The 27,989-nt window shown below is 41.8% G+C and overlaps 2 protein-coding genes across 5 annotated transcripts in view; one reads left to right on the top strand and one right to left on the bottom strand.

The window, feature by feature from the left end:
- Positions 1 to 14: 14 nt before the first annotated feature.
- On the bottom strand, positions 15 to 3,298 carry fundc1 (FUN14 domain containing 1). Its single transcript, XM_047601839.1, has 5 exons — positions 3,194 to 3,298; positions 2,629 to 2,782; positions 2,291 to 2,366; positions 1,787 to 1,915; positions 15 to 799 (listed from the first exon to the last, which is right to left on the bottom strand). Exons 1-5 carry the CDS (start codon positions 3,210 to 3,212, stop codon positions 722 to 724), a joined length of 456 nt encoding a protein of 151 aa, XP_047457795.1. The 5' UTR covers positions 3,213 to 3,298; the 3' UTR covers positions 15 to 721.
- Positions 3,299 to 4,207: 909 nt separating this feature from the next.
- The window catches only part of kdm6a (lysine (K)-specific demethylase 6A), a 38,386-nt gene continuing 14,604 nt past the window's right edge, over positions 4,208 to 27,989 (top strand). The window contains exons 1-10 of one of the 4 annotated variants that reach the window (XM_047600812.1): positions 4,208 to 4,971; positions 5,122 to 5,185; positions 9,031 to 9,139; positions 9,367 to 9,416; positions 12,718 to 12,776; positions 18,768 to 18,888; positions 23,370 to 23,424; positions 23,892 to 23,926; positions 26,150 to 26,243; positions 27,488 to 27,614. In XM_047600812.1, coding sequence (XP_047456768.1) covers positions 4,802 to 4,971; positions 5,122 to 5,185; positions 9,031 to 9,139; positions 9,367 to 9,416; positions 12,718 to 12,776; positions 18,768 to 18,888; positions 23,370 to 23,424; positions 23,892 to 23,926; positions 26,150 to 26,243; positions 27,488 to 27,614 — 884 coding nt within the window. In that variant the 5' untranslated portion in view covers positions 4,208 to 4,801. Of the gene's footprint in view, positions 4,972 to 5,121; positions 5,186 to 9,030; positions 9,140 to 9,366; positions 9,417 to 12,717; positions 12,777 to 18,767; positions 18,889 to 21,728; positions 22,038 to 23,369; positions 23,425 to 23,891; positions 23,927 to 26,149; positions 26,244 to 27,487; positions 27,615 to 27,989 lie in introns of those variants that run through there. The other 3 variants (XM_047600813.1, XM_047600811.1, XM_047600814.1) reach the window with 3 other exon arrangements.

The raw sequence follows: 27,989 nt of genomic DNA, 5'->3' as shown, positions 1-27,989 counted from the left end.
AAAAGGCTAAAATGTTTTTTTTTTTTTTTTTTTTCACTTTATTTATTTACTTACACTGTAGACAAACCACAACTATCTGAGCCTAAATCATCAATTCATTGCTAAACAAAATACATAAAAAAGAGATGCAGGGGAGGCTTATATAACCCATGAAACATGTAGCACCTCTCATACAAGGCATAACAATCCCTAGTCCATCAGCACTTAAAGTTCAAGTTTTCACTTTCAAGATGACTATGATTAAGTAAGTAAAAACACTGGCACGGAGGCAATCCCGCTTAGAGATGTGAATGCCATGTGAATGTCAATTTAAATTTTCTTTCTGTTAGTGCATTTTTGAAATTTTCCACCATAGCAGTGCATCATTTTAAATCAGTAACAATATCCATTTGGTAAAAAATAAATTATATCATTCTAATCACCTTCATGGTTTAAACTGATTTTGCATGATATGTACTGTTTCATTATTTGGCGTAGAGAGTGGAGTGTATTAAGAGGGCAACTCTGGTCTGATGGTTAAGTACCCTAGTCATACTGACAGTCATGAGGAAGTACAGTATTAAAAACAAAATTATGTGCAGCATATTTATAAACATATACTGAAGTCACAAGCTAAACTTAAATACATTAAAGACCCTCCAGCAATGCTTGTTATTGTTTATATATCTATACTTTTCCATAGACGTCCAGAGAAGCGTAGACTCCTCTCCTTTGGCAGATCCTAAGAGGCAAGTCCAAGCAGAAATCCTCCGATGAAGCCACTAGTGACGACAATGTTCTTCTTCACAAATGCTGTGGACTGAAATAGAACATTTGTGTCACTAAATACACTAGCTGCAGGTCATTCTAGGCTAACACTTATCCACATTTCAAATTCAAATTAATCATCATCTGAAAGACCCAATATCTATCTATCCTGAAATGTTTTGTTTGTTTTTAAATACATGACATTTCCTGTGGTTTCTGTGGTCTTGCTAGTCTTGGACTAGCTTTGCAACACAACCCACAGACATTAGTCCAAGTGTGATGGAGATTCGCAACATGATGGAAGCTACAACTCAGAGAGCAACGGCAAGTCTGGAAACTGCATTTCAGATTTTAAAGTATGACAACACACAAGAGATGGACAAAAACAAAGCCGAATGCAAGATGAGAAACTATTAGGAAATGTTGGGAAAACACTTCAAATCACTGAAACCATTTGTTTGAAATTGAAATATCCCTAAATAAATCAAATGGCTGACTTCTGCATCAGAAAAGGAACGTTTTAGAAAATAAGTCAATACCCAGCCCTAGATTAAAACCTGGTTTAGGAATGTACATCCTATCTATGGTGTGCCATTATAGCCTAAAGTGCATGTCAAAATATAGGTAACCATGGGTCACGGTGATGATAACAGCTGTAATTAATCCAAAATGCACTTCCTTGTCTACATCGCTCAGTGACCAGACAAGCACAGAAGACTCTCCCTCCTTCTACCTTCCACCAAACATCTACTCAGATGTCTTCTCTCCTTACTGATGGAGTGATCTCAGTAAATGTAACTCCAACATCCCTTCCACTCACCACAGTCTGAAGTGCCAGTGCAGTAGCATTATTGTGTACAGTGGTGTGTCCCACAATGACTCTGGGTAGATCACTTGCTGGATTATAAAGCAAGGCTAAGTAGCTTCAGAGATGAAATTATTAAAGTGTTTTGTTGGTATTTTCCTATAGTGACAATTTAGAGAAAGACAGAAAACATTAACGCGTAGGTGCTTTGAAACCAACCCACAAAACTCTTACCTTCTCAAAAAATGTGTTGAGCTCTGGGGCTGCTTGGTTTGTCCCCTTCTTTAACTGCTTCTTAGCTTTGTTGACATCCTTTTCTACTCTCTTCCAGTCCACTTGGATATAGCCGGTGTTGTTAGCTATCTGGAGAGAGAAACTCACCTCAGTATTTTGAATCTGCCAAAACAATTGAGCTGTATACACAGATGAGCCGCAACAGTAAAAGCACCTGCCTAATATTGTTTCCCTCATGCCTAAAAAGCTATTCTGACTAACTGGGGCATCAGATTCTGTTTGGGATCCGGGGAGTTTAGAGGTCCGAGTCATCACCACAGGCTACTTTCATGTTATTTAACCGTTCCTCATCAGTTTGGCATGACAGGGATTGTCCTGCTTGAGATAGCCAGGGTTTTTTGCTCCTCTGTGATCGTGTGGGCATGTGGTATATAACGAGACGAGTCAGTGATTTTAATGCTGTGGCTGATCATAGCATGTTCATAAACAGAGGTGCAAATATACCTGCAACAGTAGAAGACCTCCGCCGACAGATGTAGCTGCAACTTTACCAACCTTCTGGAAGAGATAACCTACACACCTGAAAGGAAACAGAGCACGTTGGTTAATCAAACTGTGGCTTCAGCTGCTGGTGTTATAATTGACAATAAAAGTTTTACATCATCAGTTAAAGTACAAGACGCTGTTTGATATGAGAACATACTCTCAGACACTTCCAAATTTAAAAGTGGATTATGGCACCATTTAAACAGAAATGTACTTGTTATATACATGATCGTAGCTCATGTAGGAATCAAGGGCAACTAAATGCACCATAATGCATGTCCAAAGAGCTTATTTACCATCCACTCACGCCTCCTATGGCGATCTGTGTGGCCACGGAGTATTTCTCTGCTACTGGGCCGGAGTTGTTCCCGAATAGGCGGTTCCACCATCTCTGACGTTTGGCATACTCGGTGAGATCTACGACCTTGTCGTAAATCTCCTCTTCTATGTCTTCACAAACCAGGGGGATAACAGGAAAATAATTTTCATGCAAATAAAGGGATAACATCGAAACGTCACCATGGTAGCATGTTAGGTCGATACTTAAATGTTAAAACGTGTTCATTTACAGGGGGTCCCGCGTGCTAACAGTAGCTTAATTGGTGGATACATGCAGAACTTTAAAGTTTTTGGGCCTGACAAAGTTAGCATGATGACACAACCAAAGCTAGCAGTTAGTTGTTAAAGTTAAGCTAGCTCTGAGCTAATAGAGACGTCGGTGTGTCAGCAGGAGCGGAAGCTAAGTTTAAAGGATTCGCGACTGTAAGATGAAAGTTCACAGTGGTGTTTAGCGAGTGGTTAAAGAATACGTCCCGTGTCGCGCTTCAGATAAACATGCCGTTCGCTAAAAAGCCTTCTTACCCTTGTCGCGGTTCGCCATTTTGGAGCACGCAGGTCTATCTGTCCTCAGCTGCCTCCACGTCTGTCGTCATCTGCACAATTCGGACGGTCAAAGTAAAAGAGAAAGTGATCATGTCAGCACAGAAATATGTTATCCATCTATCCAAATAATGCAATAAAATAGAATTCAAATTAATAAATAAAAATGGGTTGAAGGTAATTATCAAATGATTTGGACAGACAAAAGTTCAGCTTTTAACTAAAGATTTTTAATTAATGAATAAGTGTTTATTTATTTTATTTGAGCATCGAAATATAATAAACATTCAGGACTTTGTTCATATATCATCACAAAAGTGCAACTAATACCAGGCAAATTATAATATCTGAATCCTACTGGACAATGAGACCTGTTTTTATTTATTTTTATTTTTTATTTAATTTAGTCAATAATTCTACAACTGTATGTCAGTTTCGCAGAAGAAATTTAGAGGTAGCTGCTGAATGAACCACCTTTATTGACCACATTTATTAGTCAGTATACAACATAACCTTTTGTGATTATGTCCTGTAGATGTATTTTTTTTCCTGCAGATAACTGATCAACATGTAGGCATACAGTGGTAGCTACAGTAAAGATTGATAAACAAAGCGGTGGAGAATAATAACATAAAACAGAAATGTATACATGTGTAAGTAACAGCAAATTCATTAAAATGGGCAGCAAACAGTTTCTGTTAATACAAGTGGGCATTAAGAAAATGACCCAGTGATAATACAGAACTATAGCTAAACAAAGCAGGCAAGTCAATAAAACGTAGAGTAGCAGATGTAAGATAGCAGTTTCTATTCTTATTTGACTGTAATGGCTGTAAATTGTATTCATGAATTTCATTGTTTTATATTTACTAATGATATATTACGTATATATTTCTTTATGTTATCCTCTTTCCTTATCTACATATATATTTCCTTATGTTGTCCTCCTTCCATATCTATCTATCTATCTATCTATCTATCTATCTATCTATCTATCTATCTATCTATCTATCTATCTATCTATCTATCTGCAACGTTGCAAATATCCTCGACATAGTTGACAGGCATTTCGACCAATAGGAAGCCTTAAAGTACAGTTACGTAATCATAATATACTCGAAGGACCAATCACAGGACAGGAGGCGGGTTTCAATCTGATGTGTGCGTGCGCGCGTTCGTTCACGTGCTCGCAACACATCGACTGGAGCCTGTCACGTGGCCGGAGATGCCGGCCGCTGATTGGCCAATGTGAGCGGAGGGCGTGTCGCTGGTGGCGGCGTGCGTTTGCCTATGTGACACAATTACAACAACTTTGAGCCGATGGTTGGGGAAGTTTGCGATATTATCATACAACACTCACTCCCGAAACCCAACATTACAAGAACTTCATGCACAAATTGGAACTGGAATACACGCTGTGTTTTGATGTACAATGAGGAGTGTGGAAGGTAACTTGAAGGGATCATTTCCTTGAGGATTTGGCAAGAATTACGCTACGCCCCGCTAATCCTGGATCGGTGTGCAACAGTTTCGTTGTGACTGAATTTTGCCGGAGTTGCTCGGTGCCGTGGATCTTCCCATCGCTTTTCCATGAAATCGTGCGGAGTGTCGCTCACCGCCGCTGCCTCTGCTGCTGCCCGGAGTCTCGGCGTTGCTGGTAATGACGAGGAGAAAATGGCGTCGGGAAAAGCGACTGAAATCGAAGAGGACTTTCCGAAGCTAACAGCGCAAGAGAAAGAGAGCTTGGCCGGAATTGACAGGTCAGAATATTGTATTGTGTGAGCGGTCTCATCCGCTCCCCCATTTCCCCCCGCATTTTACAGTTTTTCTCCACGCACTTTAAAACAACAAACACCAATGCCCCCAAGTAATACGGAACCGCCTGTGTGTTGTCTGTCCTCTACTTGCAGTTCACTGTTTGGATTTCATAGGCTTCAAGAAGATGGCGCCAGAACGAAGGCCTTGCTGTTAAAGGTATTCCACAGAACTGTATCACAGCGGCTTCTCTCCGTTATCTCCTGCTATTAGCGCTATATCCCACCGAAATAAGTGGTACAGACCTCCCAACGCCAGACCAGCTACACGGCTAGCCGCGACACACTCACAAGCCTCATATTCCCCCAACTTTGAAGCGGCGTCTGACTGTAAAAGCGAGCGTTGATTTGTGAAATACAGCACACAGCAACACAACACGTACACTGCCGAGCACGGAATGAAACGACTCTGCTGCATTTATGCCGCTTTTATTGCCATTAAAACATGCAGAAACTGGCGTCGTGCTACATTAAAATTGCAGGACGATGTGAATCTCCACCCTGCTAAAGAAAAAAATTCGGTGGTGTCATCGGTTGTTAAGAGAATAGGTGCCATGCTACCGTGATAGCATTATCGACTGTTTAAAACACACTGACCACAGCTTATATATCGATTTTAACACAACGAAACACAAGAATGTGGAGGCATGTGCAAATAAAACGCGCAAATGTTATAACTATTGCTATTTTCCTCTTTATATTAGCTATAGTAAATGGGTTCTCTTAAAGTGAGGGTTAACAAACGGTTACACCTTTGCTAACTTACATTTAGCTTACAAAAGTATGGTTTTGAGTCACATAACCTGGCAAATGCCCGCTTATTTAACGTGAATGAGACATAATGTTCAAGTTAAAATAAATATTGGTGGCACACTACATCATCATTAAACGGCTGCTGGAGTTTGGGTTGTGCGTCAGCTCACTCTATTAGCATGTAGCGGCTAACTGTCCATTCGTTTTCTTCCTACTTCGCTCACACATACAAATACCTCGCCATCATTAAGTTTACAATATCGAAACACAAACGTGTATAATTTTAATTCAATGTTGCAAAAACATAGTGGTTGTTTGAATTGAGCCAAGATGGCGGGGATGGGAATCAAACACCTAGCAAAGCTTTGCCAGCTAACTAGCATTGGATGCTAGGCTAACAAGCGTTCGCATAAAATTATATCACGACGACGTTCAGTATTTAAAATCAAGATATCAAAGAAAGCGGAAGTCAACCCAGACTCCCGCTAAAGTAATCGTGCAGTGCTTGCGGCACACATGGTCCCCGTGTTCATGCGGTCCAGGTTACTACCTGTGCTCGGTGTGTGCCTTCAACATGTGGGTTTCATGTTAAAAGGTAGCTGGAAACATTGTTGTGTTGGGTTGCACTTTCAATTTAGGCCCATTCATACAATCTGTATTAATATATATATGTTTTTGTGTCGCTGAACTTTCTATTCTGTCAGGCACCCTGGTCCACAACATAACATTTAGCAAAAGGAACTGATTGCGTGATTTTTCTTCTTGATGACATGTATATTGTAGGGCTGAATCCCAGCCCTTACTGTTAACCAAGTCCATTTGACATCCTATGTGGACTCTACCATTTTGAAATTAGCAGGGAGAGGGGGGGTAGTGTTTAAACAGAGTGAACACAGGTAAACATTAGGGGAGAAAAAGCAGCTCATTCTTGGACTGTCCTCATATAGTTTGCACAATTGCAGGATGTGTGTGTAATACTTGTTTGCTGCGTCACACTGTCACCTTGCATATACTGCCGGGTCTCCGCTTAATTCTGTGGCACATATTTATGTGCTTTAACAGACACTTTAACACTCATTTAAATGTTTCACTGAGCACTAGTTATTACAAAGACCTAGAATGTAATGCATTAATTTAAACAGATCCTGAATCTTTACGTCTGTACAGTTGGATTTGCAGCGATGAATTATGCATGCATGTTTAGTTATTCTTATAAATAATGTCCACGTATTATTAATTGTGAGAAGAGTCAAGTTCAATTTTCTGAACAATACATGGCAAGAATCTATGAAATCTATGAAAATGTGTCTTTGTCCATGAAGGAACCAACATTATTAGCCAATTCCGTAAATGCATACTCACTAGACAGTTCATTTTCTCTATTAAATTCTATTGAAAACAAATGCACCTTAACATAACAGTGTTGCACCATATCCTAACTGCATGAATGTTACAGTAACCAGCATTTGTATAAAACAACTGAGAGGGCTTCCATCTGTGTTTTCATTTTGAAGGCTGTGGTGTGTAGTGCTGTTAAATTGTACCACACATATAATTTTAACATTTTAGCCTAGAAGATGAGTTAAACGACAGACACACTTGAAATTCTGTCCAAGTTAACAGCACACCAAACTCCATCCTCCAAAATGATCATTCAGTTGAATTATCACCCTTCTGATGATTTCTACAACAACTCAACGTCAGAGTGGCTCTAAAGGAGGGAGGGGGGGCTGTGTGTGTATGTGTGTTTCACTCAGTGTGTTTACATGCAGAGCTTAATCGAGCTATGCTCAAAATTCGACTTTCTGACTACAGTCCTTGTCCCAGTTTACATGCACCGCAAGAAAATCTTCACACGAACATGTCCTCCTCTTCCACACTAGGTGGCGATACGTGTCTTTTCAGCGGGTTAATACCACGTTAATACGGCCTGTTTTCCGGTTGACCTATGATGTCATATAATAAACAAGAGTCGTTCATGCAGCAGACCGGCATTTCAAACAACAACCACAGGGATAATAGTACATTTTTTAATCTTGTACGTAATGTGCGCACTACTTCTGGTGCAGGTAAGATATGACGGTTCTTTTACCTGCTCTGTTTACCTTGTTCTTCTGCGACCGGCTTTCTTGGAACTTGTTGTTTTGGGGTCACACACCAGCGCAGTGGTTGTGGAGCATGTGCACACGCATCATCTGATTAAAAAGTCCGGTTCAGCGTATACATGCCGGAGAAAATTGAATTCCAAACGCATTATCTGGGTGTCTTAATTGGATAATGAGAACCCCGATTTTAATCGGAGTAACGTGTTTACATGCATTTAAGTTCTCCTGTTATAGTCCGATTAAGGCAATAATTAGTTTTTTTTTACGTGCATGTAAATGCACTGACTGAGCCATAGAGTTAAATGCTGAGCTGACTTGTGAAATTGCAGCTATGTGCTGTGCATAAAGTCTAGTAACAGTATGCTGTCCTTGTATCATTTTAAATAGCACCTACAGGAGCTAAATGCAGATTTACAGGTTTAGCTTTCAAGTCTGATGGTCCTCTCAGAGTTGTAGCTTCTGGGATGTGGATATCCTTCACACGTGGACTTATCTCGTTGTGCAGTCTCATGAAACTTGTGTTGCGAAACTGCAGTGAAATATAGAGCAAAACGAGAGGATGCAGGGAATGTGTGTATTAAAAAATAATTAAAAAAAAAAAAATGAGAATCAGAATATTCTGCATCTCCTGCTGCAATGAGCCAGCCAATTCTTGCATAAGCATTACTCTTTTTAGAAAGTTCTTGATATTTGTTGTATTCTATTGCAGAGATCAACAGATTGGCATAAATTCAACAACAAAATTCAAAACAATTCTTTGTTTATTTTTTTTAATAGTAACATACTGCTTCTAACATTGGCAGGTTCTGTTTCACTCAGATGTGTGCACACAGTCAGTACTTGGGAATCATTTCTCCTTTTATTGGCTAAAGAGCAATTTGTTTAGCCATTTAAATACCAACTTACAGAGACCATGTTTGGGCATACAGCAGGTACTATGCAAAATGGCTCTGGGACAGTTGGAGAGCACACCCCCATAGTAGTATAGTAGTCAGCTGTGTTTTGTCATCACCTTCATTAAACTGTACTACTAGGCTAAGCATTGAGGACAAGATATAGGCAAACGTTGTTGCCATTTTGCTAATTTTTCATGTAGTATTCATAAGGTCCACTACATATTCTTCATAGCATGTGTTGTTTCATTTAGGCTGTCAGCTGCTATGATGCCCTCATCCTGAAAGCAGAGGGGAAAGTGGAACCCGACGTTTTCTGCCAGCTCGGCCATTTCAACCTCCTCCTGGAGGACTATCCAAAAGGTGAGAGCTGGAATGAACTGATGCAGCAGCTACATTTTCGTAATGAGACATTGGATGTGCCCTCTTGTTAAATGAAGCTGATTATTCTGATTGGACATTTATCCGAGTCTTGAATGGAAGTGTTCAGTTGTACCTAAATTGAATTTGTTGAGTTCTTCACGTTGACACTAACTGTTTTTCATCTCTTTTTTTGTCACTTTCTTTTGTTCGTCCCATCATTTTCTCAGCATTATCTGCATACCAGAGGTACTTTAGTTTACAGTCGGACTACTGGAAGGTGAGTTTACATGACGCTAACACGTGTAATGGGGGGGGGGGGACTCACTTATGAAATGTCTTTGCCACACAAGTCCTCACATTTTGCAGAAGTTGCACTTGATCAAACTGCACCGAAAACACAGATGGCACCCACTTTTGTTGTAAATAAATGTAAACGATGAATGTTTCTCCTTTTCCATGTTACAGTGGTCACTGATGTTTTGCATTATGTAAAAAGTAGTATCATGACTAAATGTGCAGCAAAACATCATTTCATGTAATGTGGGGTGATGCCATGTACAAATGGAATTGATTTCCATACAGACATCTTTTCACATGATTTCCTGGTTCCTGCAGTGTTAGATTGGGTTTTTCCATCTGTGGAGAGAGGCAAGTTTAAATTTGGAAATGGTGTGTCATGAAGGTTTTTGTGACATCCCCTTCACACCTGGAGTTTGAATTCCAAATTATGTCTTGATAAACATACAGAAGTGGAATGCATCTGCAAAATACTGCTAAAAGAAATGCAAAGAGAAGAATATCATATTTGTATTATATTACATATTAACAAAAGTAAGTAAACAAGCTCACACTCACTGGCCACTTCACTGGGTACACAAGTAAACAAGTAAACAAATACATTCTAATGAAACAGGACTGCACTAAATCTTAGCTTCATGGATGGTTGTTAGTATTTGTTCCTTCAAATATGTTGGCTGTATTTAATTGTTTTGTGTTGTACTGACACACATTTCTGTTGTTTCGACAACCCCATTTTAGTCAACAGGGTAGACTAAATAACAAAAAATCTGCATTGTGTTTAATTCAACTCAACACAACAATTGTGCTGGTTTCTATTTGTTGTCCTTTCCTCTTATATTGTTGGATAAGGGTTGAAAGTCTGTATCAGTATATCAATATATTGTAATCCAGTACATGATTATATTCACTGTTACTAATAGATTCTATAACTACATGTTAGTTTACATTATATTCTTTTTTTGGTATTTGATGCATAAATCTTCATCTTCAGTTTAGACTGTCTGAGTTGAGTTAAATAGTGATATGATGGCTCCCAGCCTGTCTTCTTTGTGTGCATCAGCGGGCCCATTGGGGTTGATGTTTCACTGTTAGGTGGGACCATTAAACAGAGGTGCTGAGTGTCCGATTGGGATCAGACCTGACAGCTCTGGGCTCCTCAGGATTACAGATCTGCTCAGTGAAGTGATGGTGTGAGCTAGATAATGGCCTCGGGGTAGACCTGGTAACAGCTGTGATGTAAACGTTGTGGATTTGGTGCCCTGAGTTGTTTGGGCCAAGGATAAACTAGTGGAAGAGGGAAGCAGAAAAATAAGCATTATTCAGGGTATGACTGCGCAATGCTGCAGCTTTACCTATTGGTAGCCCCACTTTAAAACATCATTTCCATGCACCGCAAGCACCTTGGGCTTCAGCATCTTGTACAAGGAGACTGTGGCGGCGGGGAATATGTGGTGGCATGTGGTGCATCTGCTGGGGATCGAATGGATTTGTGGACGACCAGCTACAGAATGAGATTTCCTGAATCGATTCAGTTCTGACTCACAAGGTTTTCATTCATTTACAGATAGTTTCACAAAACGAATGCCATTTTTTTCAAAGATATGTCGTCCACAGTATTTCACCTCTAGTTTCACAACTTCCACAGGGTTTTCAAACAAGATTTCATGGGGGAGGGGTTATATTCTGTGGACAAATGTCTGTAAGATTAAATGAGGTATAAATTTCATTTAGAGTAAACCATTGACCTTCAATCGAATTTATGAGCTAGCTTTTATAAAGTTAAGTTAGTTCACATTATGTCTGGAGTTCAAACATCAAATTTTAAACCGCCGCACTAATGTCAGTGTATAGTGTGTAGTGAACAGCACAGATAGTTTTTCATGCTGTGTGAGTTTTCTGTGCTGTTTTCTCCCGTTTGATTAAATCCAGAACCGAGCAGGTGAGCGGCCGGTGTGTGTGGAGGGTGTGGGGGAGGCTGTTGGAAGAGGAGAGGGAGTGAGATGCCTTCAGGGCCAGCAGGAAAAACAATGCTGTTTAAAATGGGCAGAAATATTTCCAATTCATTATGAGACCATGGTGGAATAAATTAGACCCTGGCTGACCTCCATAGTATTGCAATATATTGTATGGAAACCATGTTCCACATATCTTTGTTTTAGTCCAGCTCTTTTCTGTGGTCATGCTTTTTAAATCCAATCAGGTTTCAAGTGTAACAGTGCTCTCAGAGTTGGAGCATCTGTAATTTTTTGGATCTCTTTCACATGTGGACTAATCACCTTCCAAAGTCTTGTGAGACTGGTAGCGCAAAACCAGACCACAGTGGAATTTATAATGAGAGTATCCAGGGAAATGGCATGTATTTAAAAATAAAAAAATTGACATTGATGAAAAGTTGATATCGTATCTGTTGCCATCATCAGTGTGAAAATGTCTTTCATAACTAAGTAAAATAGTTTTAAAACTGAACTATTTCTAAATGAATTTACCTTGTGAAAACAGAATCGTATGAATTTAGGGAAGGAGGAATCGTAAGTCTTCTGGCCTGACGGAGCTGTCAGAGTTGGAACTTCGGTCTCGATTTTGACCTATCTCCCTAATGATAGGGTGCAGAAAAAGACATCAATTTTAAGTATTTTTCAAAAGACTTTATGAATCAATATCGAATCTTTCAAATGAATTCTGGATTGTTTTGACAATACTGCCATAGACAGTGTAACTCCACTGGATATTGGAGTTAATGACAAGGGAACACAGATACTAAAAATAAAGTCTGTCTGCACATTATAGTGTGTGACATCACTTGATAATAAAACCTAACCAATGCCTTTCTGTACCAAGATGACCCCTGTTTTATTTTGGAGTGTGTTCACACACATGTCTTGTTTGATCTGCCTCATTGTTTTTTTTTACCATGTTAAGTTATGATGTATGATGATGCACGTGTTGATCATACATCTCAGTGTTACAATGTGACTGATTATACATGTGCTTTTTTGCACACGTTTGAAACTTGCCCTCGATTTGTTTTCTATATATAAATAAAATAACGCTTACATTTCCGAATTGGATAGTTACCAATGGTTAAAGCAGGGGTGTCATCTAAATGTCTGTAACTAGAAAATAATTTCTTATGGAATGCTTTGACACCCTCAAGGTTAAAACATTTTAAAACATCCAGATCTTAGTTTCTTATCAAGTTGTTTACCATCATCATTTAAATGAGTTGAATAGAATTGTGTTGCAGTCCATAACAATTCTCCAACCCTTTTGTTCTCCAGAATGCCGCCTTTTTATACGGCCTTGGGATGGTTTACTTCCATTACAACGCATTTCAGTGGTAAGTGCTTCTTTAATACAAAACCTTTTCACTTTAGTGGGATGTGAATGTGAATATGATCGTTTCTTCTTTATGTGGCTGTGTTGTCTGGACAATGTTGAGACCTAGCTTAACATGAACATAAGGGAGCTACAGTTAGCCTTGCCTTCTGAGGACTGTTGAAACACCGTGCCACCGGTCCGTTGTTTTCCAGCCTATGGCTGTTAATCAGGGTCCTTTCTAGCTTCAGAGCTAATTGATGCTCTTCCGTTTTCCTAATCTTTTCATTTATTTGCAGAAAGTATGTACCAGCTCACTGCTGGTTGTGTTCTTTGTGGTGTGAACCTATGCAACGTCACATTGGACCAACATTGCTGGTAGATCTTTGATCGTTTTGATGCGTCCTTACCTATTAAAAATAGGGATGTTCCAATCAGTATCAGATCCAGGCATTTTTAGAAGGATAGGATCAGCATAGGGCTTCAGCCAAGCCTGGTCTTTTGTAGTTGTAGTTTTTTTTAGGTCCCCTTTGAACCAAAGCCACATCTGTGACAGCATTTTAGCCGGCAACCGGTTTCTAGACGTCGTTCTTTGTTCAGGGGTTTGCTGTAGTTTGCTTGTAGCGTCAAAACGTCTTCCATTCTTCCATTGCCTAGCATCAAAGCTGCCAAAAATCAAAGAAGAAAGACAACAAAATCCCAAAACTAAACATGTCTGTTCTGTGTAGCAGAACTTTACTCTGAAGGATGAAGTCAGTCTGACAGAAATTTACAAAGTGTTCAGTGTGGATGTTTGGTGAAGTGGTAGTATCAGTATCATTCAGTACTACCAACTTGAGTCCACTCAGGCAAATGCTGCTCTGAAACACTACGAAACACTAAGTTAAAAAGAAAAGAAAAGTCTCTAAAAAATTCAATCAAATCTGGACAGAATCGAATCAATTGAGGAAATCAGTAGCTCCAGATGTCATATGTTTTCAAATTCAGTTAGTTTTCAGGTCAGACGTTGCTCTCTCCAAAATGGATTTCTAAAAACTCTAATTGTTCCTGTTTACTGCGCTGCAGACACACAAAAAAAATTACTTCCTACTACAGTTATTAGCAATTCTGTCCGTGAGACTCATGTTAGTGGGAGATGAGGAGGATGTCTCGTTGGGTATTTGAGGACATATTACTTCAACTTAAGCTCAGAGTGCAAAGGAATGCTGAGCTATCAAATGTTACCTGACAGTGTTGGTCATCCAGAGACACCGCTCCAAATGATCTAACAGCCCCAAATAAGCTTGTGATGGTTTGAAAAACAAATTTGTTCCACGATTGTTATGGAATCTAATTCAGTAGCGTTACGTGTGGAATATTATGCCAAAAATACAAACAAGGGCATCCATATAATAAGTCAAACTATGTTATTTGCCTTCTGTTCAGAAAGTGTGCACCACTCTGGTGTTGAATGCCCTTTTATAAAGAAGAGACTTGTCCCCTGGTGATCTTCCGCCTTACGCTCTGTGTCAAAGCCTATTTTGCTGAAGAGCCTCACATTTGATTGCGGCAGGGAGGGAGAGAGGGAGGGTCTGGATAAATGAGGAGGTAGTGGGGGCAACGAGTTCAGTGTGTGTTTGTGTGTCACACACTGTCAGCAGGGAGCTCAGTGCTCGGCTGTTTCATACAGAAGAAGGGTCATGCTGACATGCAGTTGCTATTGTTGTCATAGCTACACAGTGAGTTTATTCAATTGGAAATTCGGGATTTATTTTAACTGACCACCAGTCAATCATCACACTAAATTTCCTACAGCAAGTCCAAATATTTAGAGGCTCATCTATAGTTGGGTTCAGTTTCGGTTTTAGTAAGTGTGCAACCACTTCATCTCTTCATCTTTCTGGGTTTTGGCAGGTTCGAATTCCTGATTGTGTTGCTGCTCTATTGCAGGATTAAAGTATTCACCATGATAAATGTCTCTCAAGCGTCTGGGTCTCTGTTTAATGAATTTCCCCACTTACCACCCCTAGAAAGAAGTTTAATATGATTGCAGCCTTTTAGCCGTACAGTACACTTATGGTCAAAAAGCAAATGTAACCTACAGACACAATATATGGATGACAGATTGATTATTGCTAAAGCAGAACACTTTCCTTCCCCGGATGAACTATATTTCTGAACAAGCTATGAGAGGTGATTAACTGTAACCCCCACATTCATTCAGCCAATCAATACTAATTCCTGTAATGGCTCTTGTTGGGTTAATGTGTTCTCCATTTGCTGGTAAATGGGTCAAAGATTGTTCTGCTTGGAGAAGAAGAAGAAATGGCCCTCTGTAGTTTTGATATTTGAAATAATTAAATGTTTTATTTCTTCTGTGTAGTACAATAGGCAGCGGTCCAGGGGTACAAACAGTTTTTGAGTGTATTAGTCCGAGTTTTGAGACTACTGTATCTCCCACCGGACAGTAGGAGAGAAAAGAGTCTGTGGCCAGGGTGTAAACTGTCCTTCAAAATCTCCTTGGCCTGCGGAGACAGCGGGAGGTAGAGATGTTCTTTAAGATGGGCAGAGTGCGGCCGATGGTTTTCCCTGCCATCTTTATGACCGTCTGCAGAACTTTTTTGTCTGCTGCCGAACAGCTCCATTACTAGAGGAGATGCATTGCATCATTACGCTCATGATGGTGGAGCGGTAGAAAGCAACCAGCAGCTTTTGGTTGAGGCCTTTCCTGCGTAGCAGCCTCAGGAAGTGGAACCGCTGCTGGGCCCTATTCAGTAAGCCTGTGGTGTTGGCTGACCCAGGAATTTATAGGTGGAGACCCTCTCCACCCTGACCCGTTGATGTGGGGGGTGGCTGGCTCCTTTCCATGTCTCCTGAAGTCCATAATCAGTTCTTTTGTTTTGTCAGTGTTCAGAGACTTATTCGCAGAGGTTATTCACAGTGCACCATAGGGACAGTTTCTGGATCTCTATCCTGTACACTGACTCGCCCCTCCCTGTATGAGGCCCACCACAGAGGTGTCATTAGTGAATTTAATGATATAGACTAGGGCTGAACGATATATCGTTATCGTCTCTATATCTAGATATGAACATCCAAGATATTTATATTGAAAATGCACCGCTATGTACAGCTCTGGCAGTCACAACAAACATCATTTTTACTACTGCCCTTGAATTCACCATTAAGGCCAGCCAACCACAAACCTTATTCCATACTTACTGTGGATCGACAGCTGAAGCCAACCAATGGCAAACACATGAGGGCGGGTGTGAGGAAGACGGAGACACACTACAGACACAGCGGGGAAATTAAAAAGAAAGAAAGAAAATGAGTGCGGAAGATAATGCAGCCGTTGGCACTTGGTGCCAAAACATAAATCATCCTCCGTTATTTGGAGGTATTTTGGATTTAAAAAGGACGTTAACCAGAGACGAAGCAAAGTAGCACAACAAACATGTTGAAACAACACCATCGCGTGCTGCACGAAGAGTGTTTGACAATGAGAGAAACACCAGGGTCTTATCAGTCATCCCGAAATAAGCCAAAGCAAAGTTTGATTGCTGAGGCGTTCAGTAGCGATACATCGTACAAGTCAACGTCCACCTGACATAAAGACATTACAGATGCTATAACATACCACATTGCAGAAGACATAGTACCTGTGTACACAGTCTTGAAAGAGGGCTTAAAAAAATTGTCCAGACGCTGGACAAGCATTATGAAATACCATCCCGATCACATTTTAATCAAGTGGCCATTCCGAAACTATAATGATTGTAAAATGAATGTTGAATCCAAGGTCCGTGAAATCGATCATTTCGCCACAACCATGGACCTATGGTCTGTAGTCATATCATATCGTATCGATATTGAGATATCTGGCATGAATATTGAGATATGAATTTTTGTTCATATCGTTCAACCCTAGTAGTTGAGAGTCAAGCACAAAAACGTAATTGACAGATTTGCCTCTCTCATGGTGAGGAGGCTTAGACTGGAGTCTGCAGGGTCTGTTGAGTCCCTCTGCTGATCAGACCTTTATCATTATCTTTTCTTTTTTTTATCAAGTGGAGGGAGAATAAGAAATATTGGCTCCAAGTATCGTCTGAAAAACATAAGCAGTACATATCAGCGTTCGGCCAGTGCTAAAAACAAAATTGGTATCGGCCCTAACGAATCCATATCAGTTGATCTCTAGTACAGACCTCTTCAAAGCTTGTAAAAAGTGTGACATATTTTGAGAAGTGGGGTTAAGCTGGGGCAAAACATCTTAAACACAGTAGTTTGTAAACACTGGTTAGCATATATCAATGGACTTGAACGAGGGAAAAGCATATTTTGGAGCATAAACTAATACACTCACTCCCCAACAAGTTGTCTCTGACTGATGGGACTATGTTCTCTGACCCCATACACTTTTATTCACTGGATGGATGATTTGGCAGGACTGCCCACCGTGTCGTGGCCAGACACTTAGACAGACCTAATTGAGGAGCAGAGCATCTACACCAAAGAATAATTGAAGGCATGCAAATCGTTAGACGGAACCACTGTGGAGGGTAACATAGCAAATGGAACTTCTGCTTGGACACCCCCGAATCACACAATTAACATTAAGTTAGCTAGCAGTTAGCATTAGCAATAACATGTAAAAAATCCCCCAAATAATGATGTCACGAAATTCCAGTTACAATTTAGTCTAATGTTATCCAGGCAATCTTACGTGATATCAAGCGTGCGCTGCAAACATGATCATTGTTGGTGATTGTCTCACTCCAAGTCTTTCTTTTAATCGCGTTCAATCAAAGTTGGCTACGATTGGCAGAGGCTGGTACGCAACAAAACACCCAAAAACACAGCACGACGACATTTTGACAGTGACAGTATTCACCTCAAATTTCCCTCTGTTTCACCTCCAGCTAAAGTTGGGACATAAAGAAATGCATGCTGGACTAATCATAGCTGCTGTGGTTACACTTTTGGTTTGGTGTATATCTGGTTACGACACAGTCTGGAGCTAAGATGTACCAGTGGCGTGGAGTTAAGTTGCGACTATAAACCAAGCGTTCTCACTACGGTGGTGCAGGTTCGATTACAGATGTGCCCCTTTGTAACGCACCATCTCACCCATGATTTTCTGTCTCTCTGTGTTTACAGCTATCCTATAAAGGCACAAAAATATGGGGCAACTGGTTAGCGTCAAGCTTTTCAAGGATATAGTGTAAAATGCTTGTTTTTAGGGAATAAGAAGACAGGATAGGATTTTGTGACATTGTAGCAGCTGGAGCGCAAGTTTGTCTCCACCACTGTTTGGATAAATGAATAAAACCTGCCACAGCACTTTGGGGAGATAGGGAGAAGAGTTGTAAATAGTGGGGAGAGATCCCCTAGAACCCAGCACAAAAAGATTTAGAGCCATGTCTGGGTTGTTGTGGGACTGTTGGAACACGGAGATGTACATTAGTATTATCTCAAGCTTATCATTTCAAAATATGAACAGAAACCTCTGGGATTGGGTGCGTAATTAAAGAATTTAATAATAAATATCTGCTTTCTGTCCAGACACATTTGCTTCAGTTTTAAAGTTTTACCATGTATTTGTCATTGAACATTGCTGGAAAGTAAATGGCCTGCTGGAGCTGTAAGGTCTTGGGCACATATGATGAACTTCACTTGCAGCTGCATTTTTTTTTTCAGCATCTGCATAGAATTTATGTCAAACCACTTCCTTAGGAGGGTTCAAAAATATCCCAAAGAGTTGTTTACACTTATTACTAGCAGCTATACATACTGAAATTATCAATGCATTATCGAGTCATATTGTAATATTTGAGTTTGTCATTGTCACACTGTTTTGGGAAATGTTTGTGAAACTACCACTGATTGCAGCTTATTGAAAGTAAGCTAATCTAGCAATAGTGGACTGATATTACTGAAGTAGCCTTTATTATTCTGATTTTGCATTAAATGTTTGTGAAACTATAAGTCAATGGTATTGTCTTTTTTTAATTTATTTATTTATTTTTTTCAGGGCAATCAAGGCATTCCAGGAGGTGCTTTACATCGACCCCAGTTTCTCAAGAGCTAAAGAGATTCACCTGAGACTGGGGCTCATGTTTAAAGTCAACACAGTCTACGAGTCAAGCTTAAAGGTAAGTCTGAACTTGATGGTTGTCAGTGCTTAAACATTGTTTTGGAAATCATAGCCAGAGATCTGCTGATCAGCCACGACATTATGACCACTGACAGGACAAGTAAATAGCATTAACCATCTTGTCACAATTCAGTGTTGGAAAACTTTTGGACCTGGCATTCGTGTTGATGTCACTTAGACATGTAGCACCCACCTAGACCAGGCCAGGCACCCCCACCCCATAGCAATGCCACTCCTTGATGGCAGCAGCCATCCCCAGCAGGATGCAGGAACAGCTCAAAAAACATGAACAGCACAAGGTCCTGGCCTCCACATTCATTAGATTCGAAACTGATCAGGTATCTGTGGGATGATACCTACCCCCAAAGGCCTCCACTAACAACTTTCTCTTACCAGGCACCACAGGACAAGGGAGACGTAGACAATATTAGGAAAGTGGTCATAATGTTATGCCTGATTGGTGTGTATATAAACGGCGAGCTATCTTTTCATAGTAATGTCTGCACAGGCACAGCTGAGATTGGAAGCTTACCAGTGCCATTTGGTAGCATACATCCTGAGTGCTTAGCAGCTCCCTTCATTCTGATAAGAACATCAACCCATGTTATCATTTTCCATTCATTCCTGACCGTATTGTAATCCTGATGTGCGGTCATGGAAGCTTCTCACTGCCTAAATGGACGGCATAAAGATAAACAAAGGCTGGTGGATCGTCTGTCTCGGCTGTCTTCCCACATCTTTGAGCCATGGATGTCCAGACAGTAGCTCTCCGACTGAACCTATGGATCTATTGTCGTCTGAGAACGCTATTCATGGGAGAAGCTGCTACCTGATCCTGAGCTTTGTTCTGCTCCAGACATTCTGTCATAGCAGAGTTTTGGCATATATCTTAACACAGCGATAGAGCTGTGAGATTAATAGATTCTGGACATTGTGTCACTCTCGTATTTTTTATATATTATATTATTACATATCAGTCATATTGTGGCACAGGGCAGCATGTAGCATATATTCAGCAGTGAGTAAAAAAAGTAAAGGTTGGAAGCAGAAAGAGATGTTCAAATAGAAGAATGCGGGTCATCAAGGTTGATGGCATAACGACTGGGTCAAAGCATTTCCAGAATTGCAGCTCTTGTGTGGTGTTCTTGTTCTGTAGTGGTCAATCAACAGTGGTCCAAAAGAAGACAAGAACCAGAGACAGAGTTCACAGATGAATGTGGGCTTGAGACATTGGCTCAATCCAACAGATGAGCAACTGTAGCTCCAATAAGAGTTGAAGTAAATGCTGGTTCTGATAGAAAGGTGCCAGAACATACAATGGGTCACAGCTTGTTTGTATGAGGGCTGTATAGCTGCAGACAGGTGAAGAATGGTAATTTATCATGCACCAGAATGCTCTATGTATTTAGGGTCCTGCCATTGATGAGGATGTTACTTTGACTTGTGGCACCTCCCTAAGCATTGCTGCACACCATGTCCACCTTTCAATGGAAACTAGGCATCTAGATCTTTTAATATTCAGTACAGGCCAATCCAGTTTCGGATCTGATCTTTAGTCCTGAAGTCTTTTCTTGTCTTCCTTGTCTTCTCCTAGAGTCGACTGGATTCAGTCCAGTAAATCTTTCTGTCAAAGTTAATGTAGTGGAGAGGGTAGCTCGTACCTTGTGTTCTCTACTCTAGAAATGTTCTGGTCATCCAACGCTGCCATAAACTCCTTAACCCTCTCTGGAAGGTTTCTCTCCTTGACTCTGTCTCTCACTTTTCTCTTCTTTTAAACACAGTGCATAGTTTAGTGTTTGTTGTTGTTCAGGTGCAGCCTTTACCTGAATGAACTCCATTGATTCTGTTTAGTTATTTCATTGGATCTGTTGAATCAAGTTGTTAATATCAAACAATGAGTTCAGGGTGTTGACTCTGCCTCCAAATTCTCCAGATCCCAGACAAACATGTCCGATCCATTTAGGCCTTCACCCCTCAGCTATCAGAACTTAATTTATCTAGTGCTTCCGCCAGAGGTCTAAAGAAGTCTGTGCCCTCATTACTGATTGACATTATTAGGCATTATTAGGCTCATCAGTGTCGTTAAAATAATTTCAGGCATTCACAATATTTAGACTTCTACAAGTAGATCTGAGGCCGTATAGAGTGTGATGTACTTCACATTCAGCGCTCCCGCCTGTGTGTTGATGCCACAGTATCGAGCTCAGTGGGCTGCACGTGCTGCACGTCCTCACTCCTGTCTTGGGTGCACCCCTCCCTCTCAGTCCTGGATCGCTGCCAGCTCCACACACACACACACACACACACACACGACTGCCCCAGTTATCTACCTAAAGGCTGGGCGCTCATTCAGAGGAGCAGAGATTAAATAAAGGTAGACGAGGGAGAAATCAGAGATTGGAAATCGAAAGGGAGAACAGGAAATTGATAGAAAAAGGTCATTTAGTGCAGATGATGAGCTCAGCGGGGAGGATGGGAATGCAGAGTTTCTATGAAATATTCATATTTCATCGAAATGTTTCCTTTAGTTGGTGGAAGTTAAGAGGCATAAAGTGATCAAGGGAATCCTGCAGCTTGTAGGAATCTAATTTGCAGCCAGTTGCTCCTTATAACTGCACGTAACTTCTGTTCCACTGTAAACATGGACAGACCGACTTTCATTCCATTAGTGGCTGCTAATTTACCCAATGAGAGGAGAGGAAATGAGATTACGACAGCGCGCTCGTGCAATTTGAGGCGACGAGTCGGCTGTCTCCGTGGAGCCGCAGAGAAGAGCTATGAACCGAGGAAGGAGGTGAGATAGAGGGAGGAGGGGGAAGACGGGTAGAGGTTGGTGTGCCTGTAACCAGCTTTGAGGTATTGTGTGTCATCTTTCTGCACCTTCCGCTGCAGCCGTCTGCTGAATAGTAATCAGTGACACCGGGGTAGAAGGAGGGGGAGAGCAAGAGAGAGAAGGAGGAGAAGAAGAAAGATAGCACAGATAGAAAGAGGGAGAGTGAGGAAAGCGAGACATGGGAAGGGAGGTGGAATGCCAAGCTGCCAATCCTGCTGCATTATTTCCCCGGTGGTAGAGCAAGTGTGAAAGGAAAGAGGGCTGCAGGAGGATGCTGAGGGGTCTCAGGAGAAGAGTAACGCAAAGCAATCCAGGTAAAACCTTTATGTTTCTGTGACGTCCAGGCATGTGGCCGTGAAGCTGTGTGGCTCTTAGCTCTGCTTGTGCACACGTGGAAGTGTGTGAAGCTCCCACCGGCCATGGGTGAAGCAGGCAAAAAAAAAAAAAAAGATCCAGCTGGACGCCTCTTAATTTTTTATCTGTCTGACATGGAGTGTCTTGTGCAGCTGCTGCAAGGCTACAGGCTCCTCCTTTGAGCCGGTTTTTTAGTTTATATTTGCCTTTTAAGATGTTATTTCTTCCATCACAGCAAAGCAGCCTACAGAGTACAGTCTGTTCCACAACTGTGTGCTAAATTGTCGCAAGCAGGAAGGTTGTTCTCTATGAGTTTTTACTGACCCAGATAAATAATGCTGCCGTTTTGAAATGCGTGAAATCTATGCGACTGCATCGGGTCACGGTGCAGCCCTGTGACTGCAATGCCCTGTCACCTTGAAGCCACCTATGGATGCATTTGAGTTAAAGCTCTGCAGCATCAGACACCCTGCTGGGATTTCACTGTTTCCTCTCAGACTGACTCAGGAGCCTTTCTGCTTTGCACGTTTGTGATACCCCCTCATTTTAATAAAGTTAAGTCAAAGTAATACCAGCTTACTGACATTTTTAACATCTCATGGATGGATTTGGGTTGCAGTGGAACCCTTGGGGTGTTAGGAGGAGCCAGAAGAGAAACCCTCTGTGTGACGTACTCATGGGTTAATCTGTTCAATGACCCTGGATGGAGATATTTAGTAGTAATGTGCCACGCCTTGACAGCCCAGCTTAAGCCTCTGCGGACATCTGCTTTATCCTGCAACCATGTCTTGGCTTCAGATGATAGATGGGGACGCCGCTAAAACCACTGGATATCGGTTTCTTCATGGTTCCAGTCGGGGCAGGGGCTAGAGGGGGGAAGGTTAGAGAGAGATAAGTGATCCAGACATAAAAGTCTCTGTGGTTCAGCCCCCTCCAGCTATCAGTGTCCTCTCATGTTACAGTCATCCGGGTTCAATCCTGGTTTGTTGTGAATCTGCCGGGGCTTTCAACACAGCAGACTGGACGGAGGAGGAGAAAAAGACTTGTTTAAAAGCGTCAGTGCCCACAAGCAAACCAGTACATTGTTTTGTAAAGAACTACTGTAAGAACTAGTTGCTTACTTACTGCCCATTATGCCTCCGGGCATGTAGGGCAGCAACGAAGGTTCTTAGAACTAGTTAAACACCAGTATAATAGACGATCTGTTATAGAAATGTTGATATTCCTAATAATAAACTTCTCTATATATAATAATTTATAATAATCTTCACTCTTTTTTTTTTTCTTTGCAGCATTTTCAGCTGGCTTTGATCGACTCCAATCTCTGCACTTTGTCCAAAGCTGAAAGTAAGTAGCCTTGCTAAAATGATCACAGCCCAGATGAAAAGCGGCCGCATGTTGCTGTTGCTGTGTACTATAGTATTGGATTTGATATATCACCTTGTCAGCAGTGCAGAGTACATTCTGAAAGGCCACAGGAATATTTCTAGATATGGGAGAGCAAATTGTTTGCTGTTTCCCTGCTGACTCTGCCCAAGACTGGGGTTGCCTAGGAGACAGCGCAAGGAGAAGGAGAAGGAGGAAGAAAGAGAGAGAGAGCTGGAAGAGCTTGCAAGCACATTGCACATACAGACTGTGATTTCAGATTACATCTAGGCTTGGGGAACGTGTCCGACTCCCCCTCCCATCTGTGCTCCATACTGCTGGCAGTCTGTACCCACTGAGGTCCATAAGGGTGATGGTGTGTTGTCCCAGATTCTTTGACGGTAAACCCCTAATTTTTCTGTGCTTTTGTTTTTTTCCTTTCCCCACAGTTCAGTTCCACATCGCTCATTTGTATGAGATCCAGGTAAGCGATTATTTCCAACTCCTCATTTAGGATTATTTATTGTTGTTTGTGTGTAATGCATCGTTGCAAGTTTCTCAAACACCCTTGCCTCGCTATGAATGGCGGCGGAGCAAATGGGAGTCATTTGTTCAGATTCGAGGTTCATATGTTTAAAACATCCAAATACCCTCTTACTGTTAGCTTAGCACCAACTGGTCGGTCACTCTTGACCCTAGCTAGGTCACTGCACTTAGACTTCGATAGACTTTAATGATCCACATTTCAAAATCAGGCCTTTCTAATATTGTGTAAGTCTCGCTTGTGCTCCTCCAAAACAGTTGTGACTCATTACAGAATGGACATGGGTCTTCTGAGGGTGTCCTGTGGTGTCTGGCTACCGAATGTTGTTAGTTGGGGCCTTTTGGGGAGGGGCCTCTGTGGACCATCCCACAGATACTTGATCAGTCAACACCTTGTGCTGTCCTTCTTGGCTTGTTCCTAAAGCGTTTGTGTGTGTATGTGTTGAACTGCATCCTGCTGGGGATGGCTGCTGTTATCAACGAGCGGGTGCTACAGGTCTAAAGCCCCTTTCACACTGTACGTAAATCCCATGTTGTTCTGGGTCATCGTGGGTCTTTTTGTCAGTGTGAAAGGGTTCCCACGGTATTTCTTCCCGAGTCCTGACTGACCCTGCAGTCGACCTGGGAATTTTGCAGCTCCGCTCAGCTCACCTGCAGTGTGAAACAAATCATCCTGCTAAGATATTCAACGGCATTGATGTACCTGCCTGTGTGTTGTGATTTTGTGACTCTGCTGCCTGTCATTGTCATTGTGGAAGCTCCGGGGCTGCGAGAGCTGCTCACTCACATCTCAAAACAGAGCAAAGTTTTGGTTCATTACCATAAGATCAGTCTTTCTGTTGAGGCTGAACTCTGAAGGCCAGAGGTTTTTTTTCGATGAAAGAAATCCAATGTTTAGCTACACGTTCATTAATGGAAGAGCACACGTGAATAGTTATGTCATGCTCAGGAAATTCCACCGATCGGGGAATCCTGATGCTAACTGTGCATGTGCAACTGTTACTATATAGCCTGTATAGTGATCTGGCTTAGCTTGTTTATCGATCATGGCAGTGCTCAGACAGTTTCCAGTCCGCACTGAGTTTGTATACTTTGCAAAAGGATCCACAATTGTAATGCACAAAACAACAACGCTAATATTCAACTTGCTGCCCACCAAGTCCGGTTGATCCTGGTCAGAAAATCCCACGCCAACGTGCTATTTTCAGTGTGAAAGTGGAGTATGTAACATCCACATGAATGCCAGGCCCAGAAGTTTCAGAGCAGAACATTGAATTGTCACAAGATGGTCAATGTTATTTACTTCTCTTGTCAGTGGTCAAGTAATAATGACATGATGCTTAAAGCATAATGGCATAGCAAGACAGCCCACAAACCAACTAGTTGACTTGTCTGTAATACCACAAATCTGCACATGAAGAGGCTTTAATGACAGACTTGTTCCAGCGGCGTCTCAGATTTCTGTTCAAGTCTTGTTTTAGTGAATCCGTATGCCTTGTATTGAGCATGGGAGTCAAACTGCTGTTTAGATATTCTGCCATATCTGTGTTTGTTGTCAGGCCGGGCCGTAGCTTGATCATTAGTCTGAACAGGAAGGAACCTCTAACAGTGTCTCTCATTTACGTTCCCATAGTGTCAGTGTTTACGCCGAGGTGTCTTTATTGCGTGCAGACAGGAAGAGTCCAGGACCAGACTGTATGTGTGTAGGTGTACGTGCAGACCCGTCGGTAGAGATGGGAGGGGGGTTATGTCTAAGAATATTACGTTTGAGCTGATAAGCCACCATTCAGCCTGTGTACCTCTATGTATTGGTCTAGACCCTGGGGTCAGCAAGGTCGCCGAGTTAAAACAAACTGTGGGTTCTCCTCAAACCTTACAGCTCAGGTTTCCCTAAAACACAAAGCTTGAGCTGCAGTTAAGTGCAGACACACACTTAGAGCTGCCAGACGTGTTGAGTCTGGCCTGTGCTCTTCCACTGACCCTCCCCCGTATGTATGTCTGTGTGTGTGTGTGTCTGTGTGTGCGCGTCTGGCTGGTCATTACAAGTGTGAGGAGGTCTTTAGACTCTTTGTGTCCGTCCAGATAGAACCATAAAACTGTGCCGTCCTGTCTGGCTTAAACAACCTCCCTGTCTCTTCCCCTTCTCTGTCTTCCTCTCCCACAGAAGAAATACAAGGCAGCGAAAGAGGCGTACGAAAGTCTGTTGCAGACGGAAAATCTTCCTGCACAGGTGAAGGCGACAACTCTGCAACAACTTGGTGAGTGTCTTCTGCTTGTATATGCTCTCATCTATTAACTGTAACTGATTGCATTCTGACTCATACTACTACATACAGTTCTGTAAAGCTTTGGATTGTGCTGATCATGCTTTGTTCTTTGTTTCATTTTAAATGATTCCTGCATCATATAAACTAGGCTTATGCTTTGTTCTACCTATTTAATTTAAATTGTGGCATGTGTCCTGCAGCAGGGCATTGTTTCCTCTTGTTCACTTCCCTCAACGAAAGGTTTGCATCTGCACTGTCTAATGTTCAAATGCAAAATGATGCCGTTTGTGAGCAGCTGCTTGATCAAGTGTCAACCAAGCAGTGTGCTGGGTACTACACAGAATCCAACTGATGTAGATTAGAGGCAGTGAGGAGGAAGTAAACAAAATCACAGAATCTGTTTTGTTCATCTTATCCGTCTGTAGCTGCACAGTCAGGTAAAGTTTAAATTACCTGCTGTGGGGTCAAACAGCCTGGTCCTCGTCTGACTTGTCACATCTCGGTGTTGTCAGTTAGCTACCCATCTCTGAGGATTGGCTTGATGTTTTTAGATCATTTTAGCTTGTCAGACAAGGATATTCTGTTTGCATTGATTCACATCAACAGGTGGAGCCACAGAAAATCTGAGGAAATGAGAAAATGGTTGTTGCACAGATTTAAGAACTGTTTAAAAATGCACATCAAGTTTATGGTCCCAAAACGCAGTGGCAGCTGTAGGATTAACAATTCTTTGTGCACGCCTCGCTGCAAACACAGATTTCTGCTTTCTTCTCCTCCGCTGTGCAGACCCCCCACTCTCCCCCACTCGCTCACTCAGTTGTAAAACCCATTCCCAGTCTTTTCCTGCTGGGGTTGTCATGGCGACCCGTGGAGCTTGCCACAGGTGTATAAGAACCAGGGGAGGTGTGTGGTAGCTCACCAGAGAGATTGCATTTGGTGGAAATTTCCCATCACTGCTCGGTGCGAGCCTGCGTTTGTGTGAATCGGTTGGAAAGAAGGCAGGAGATGTTTGTAAAACCTGGTTCATGCGAGAATTGTTGTTGTAATTTATGAAGAATACCATCTCCTGCTCTTTGGCTAGAGTCCTTTTAGAAGGAACACCATTTAGTTTAAATTGAATCCATTTGCATTTTCCCACAGGTACTGCTGTTCTTATTCTGTCGGTTCATGCACGAACACGTTTGCTTTGAATGTTTAAGGACTAACTCTGGTTCTTCTGCTGTGCTCGTCTGCAGGCTGGATGCATCACACGGTGGAACAGCTCGGGGACAAAGGCACCAAGGACAGCTATGCCATCCAGTGTCTGCAGAAGTCTTTAGAAGCAGACCCAAACTCTGGCCAGTCCTGGTACTTTCTCGGCAGGTAAGATAAACAGGGGTGTGATCCCTGGGCGTATACTGCAGGGCTGGCCTCTAACCTGTCAGAGTCTGACACGTTATCCCATTTCCAGATTAGACTGTTGGTTTTGCAGAAAAGCTATCTGCCAGTGTATGCTAACAATGGCTGCAGGTGGCCTGTTTCTATGGTTGTTTGGGGTTGTCTTTGAGGCAGATAAAGGCAGACAGCTGTTGGATTGGAGAGGTGTCCAAGCTCTTAGTTTAAGCCTCAAGAGTGGCTTCAACAAATGTGACTTCAAAGTTTAAATACACTGAAAAGACTACAGCCAACAGCCTACCGCTACATACATTCTGCACTTGAGAGGAAAGAAGTCATCATATTAGCAGGTGGCAGTAGTTT

This window comes from Mugil cephalus, chromosome 12 (assembly GCF_022458985.1).
Source record: "Mugil cephalus isolate CIBA_MC_2020 chromosome 12, CIBA_Mcephalus_1.1, whole genome shotgun sequence".
NCBI classification, from domain to species: Eukaryota; Metazoa; Chordata; class Actinopteri; order Mugiliformes; family Mugilidae; genus Mugil; species Mugil cephalus.
This window is presented reverse-complemented; position numbering and strand designations above follow the sequence as displayed.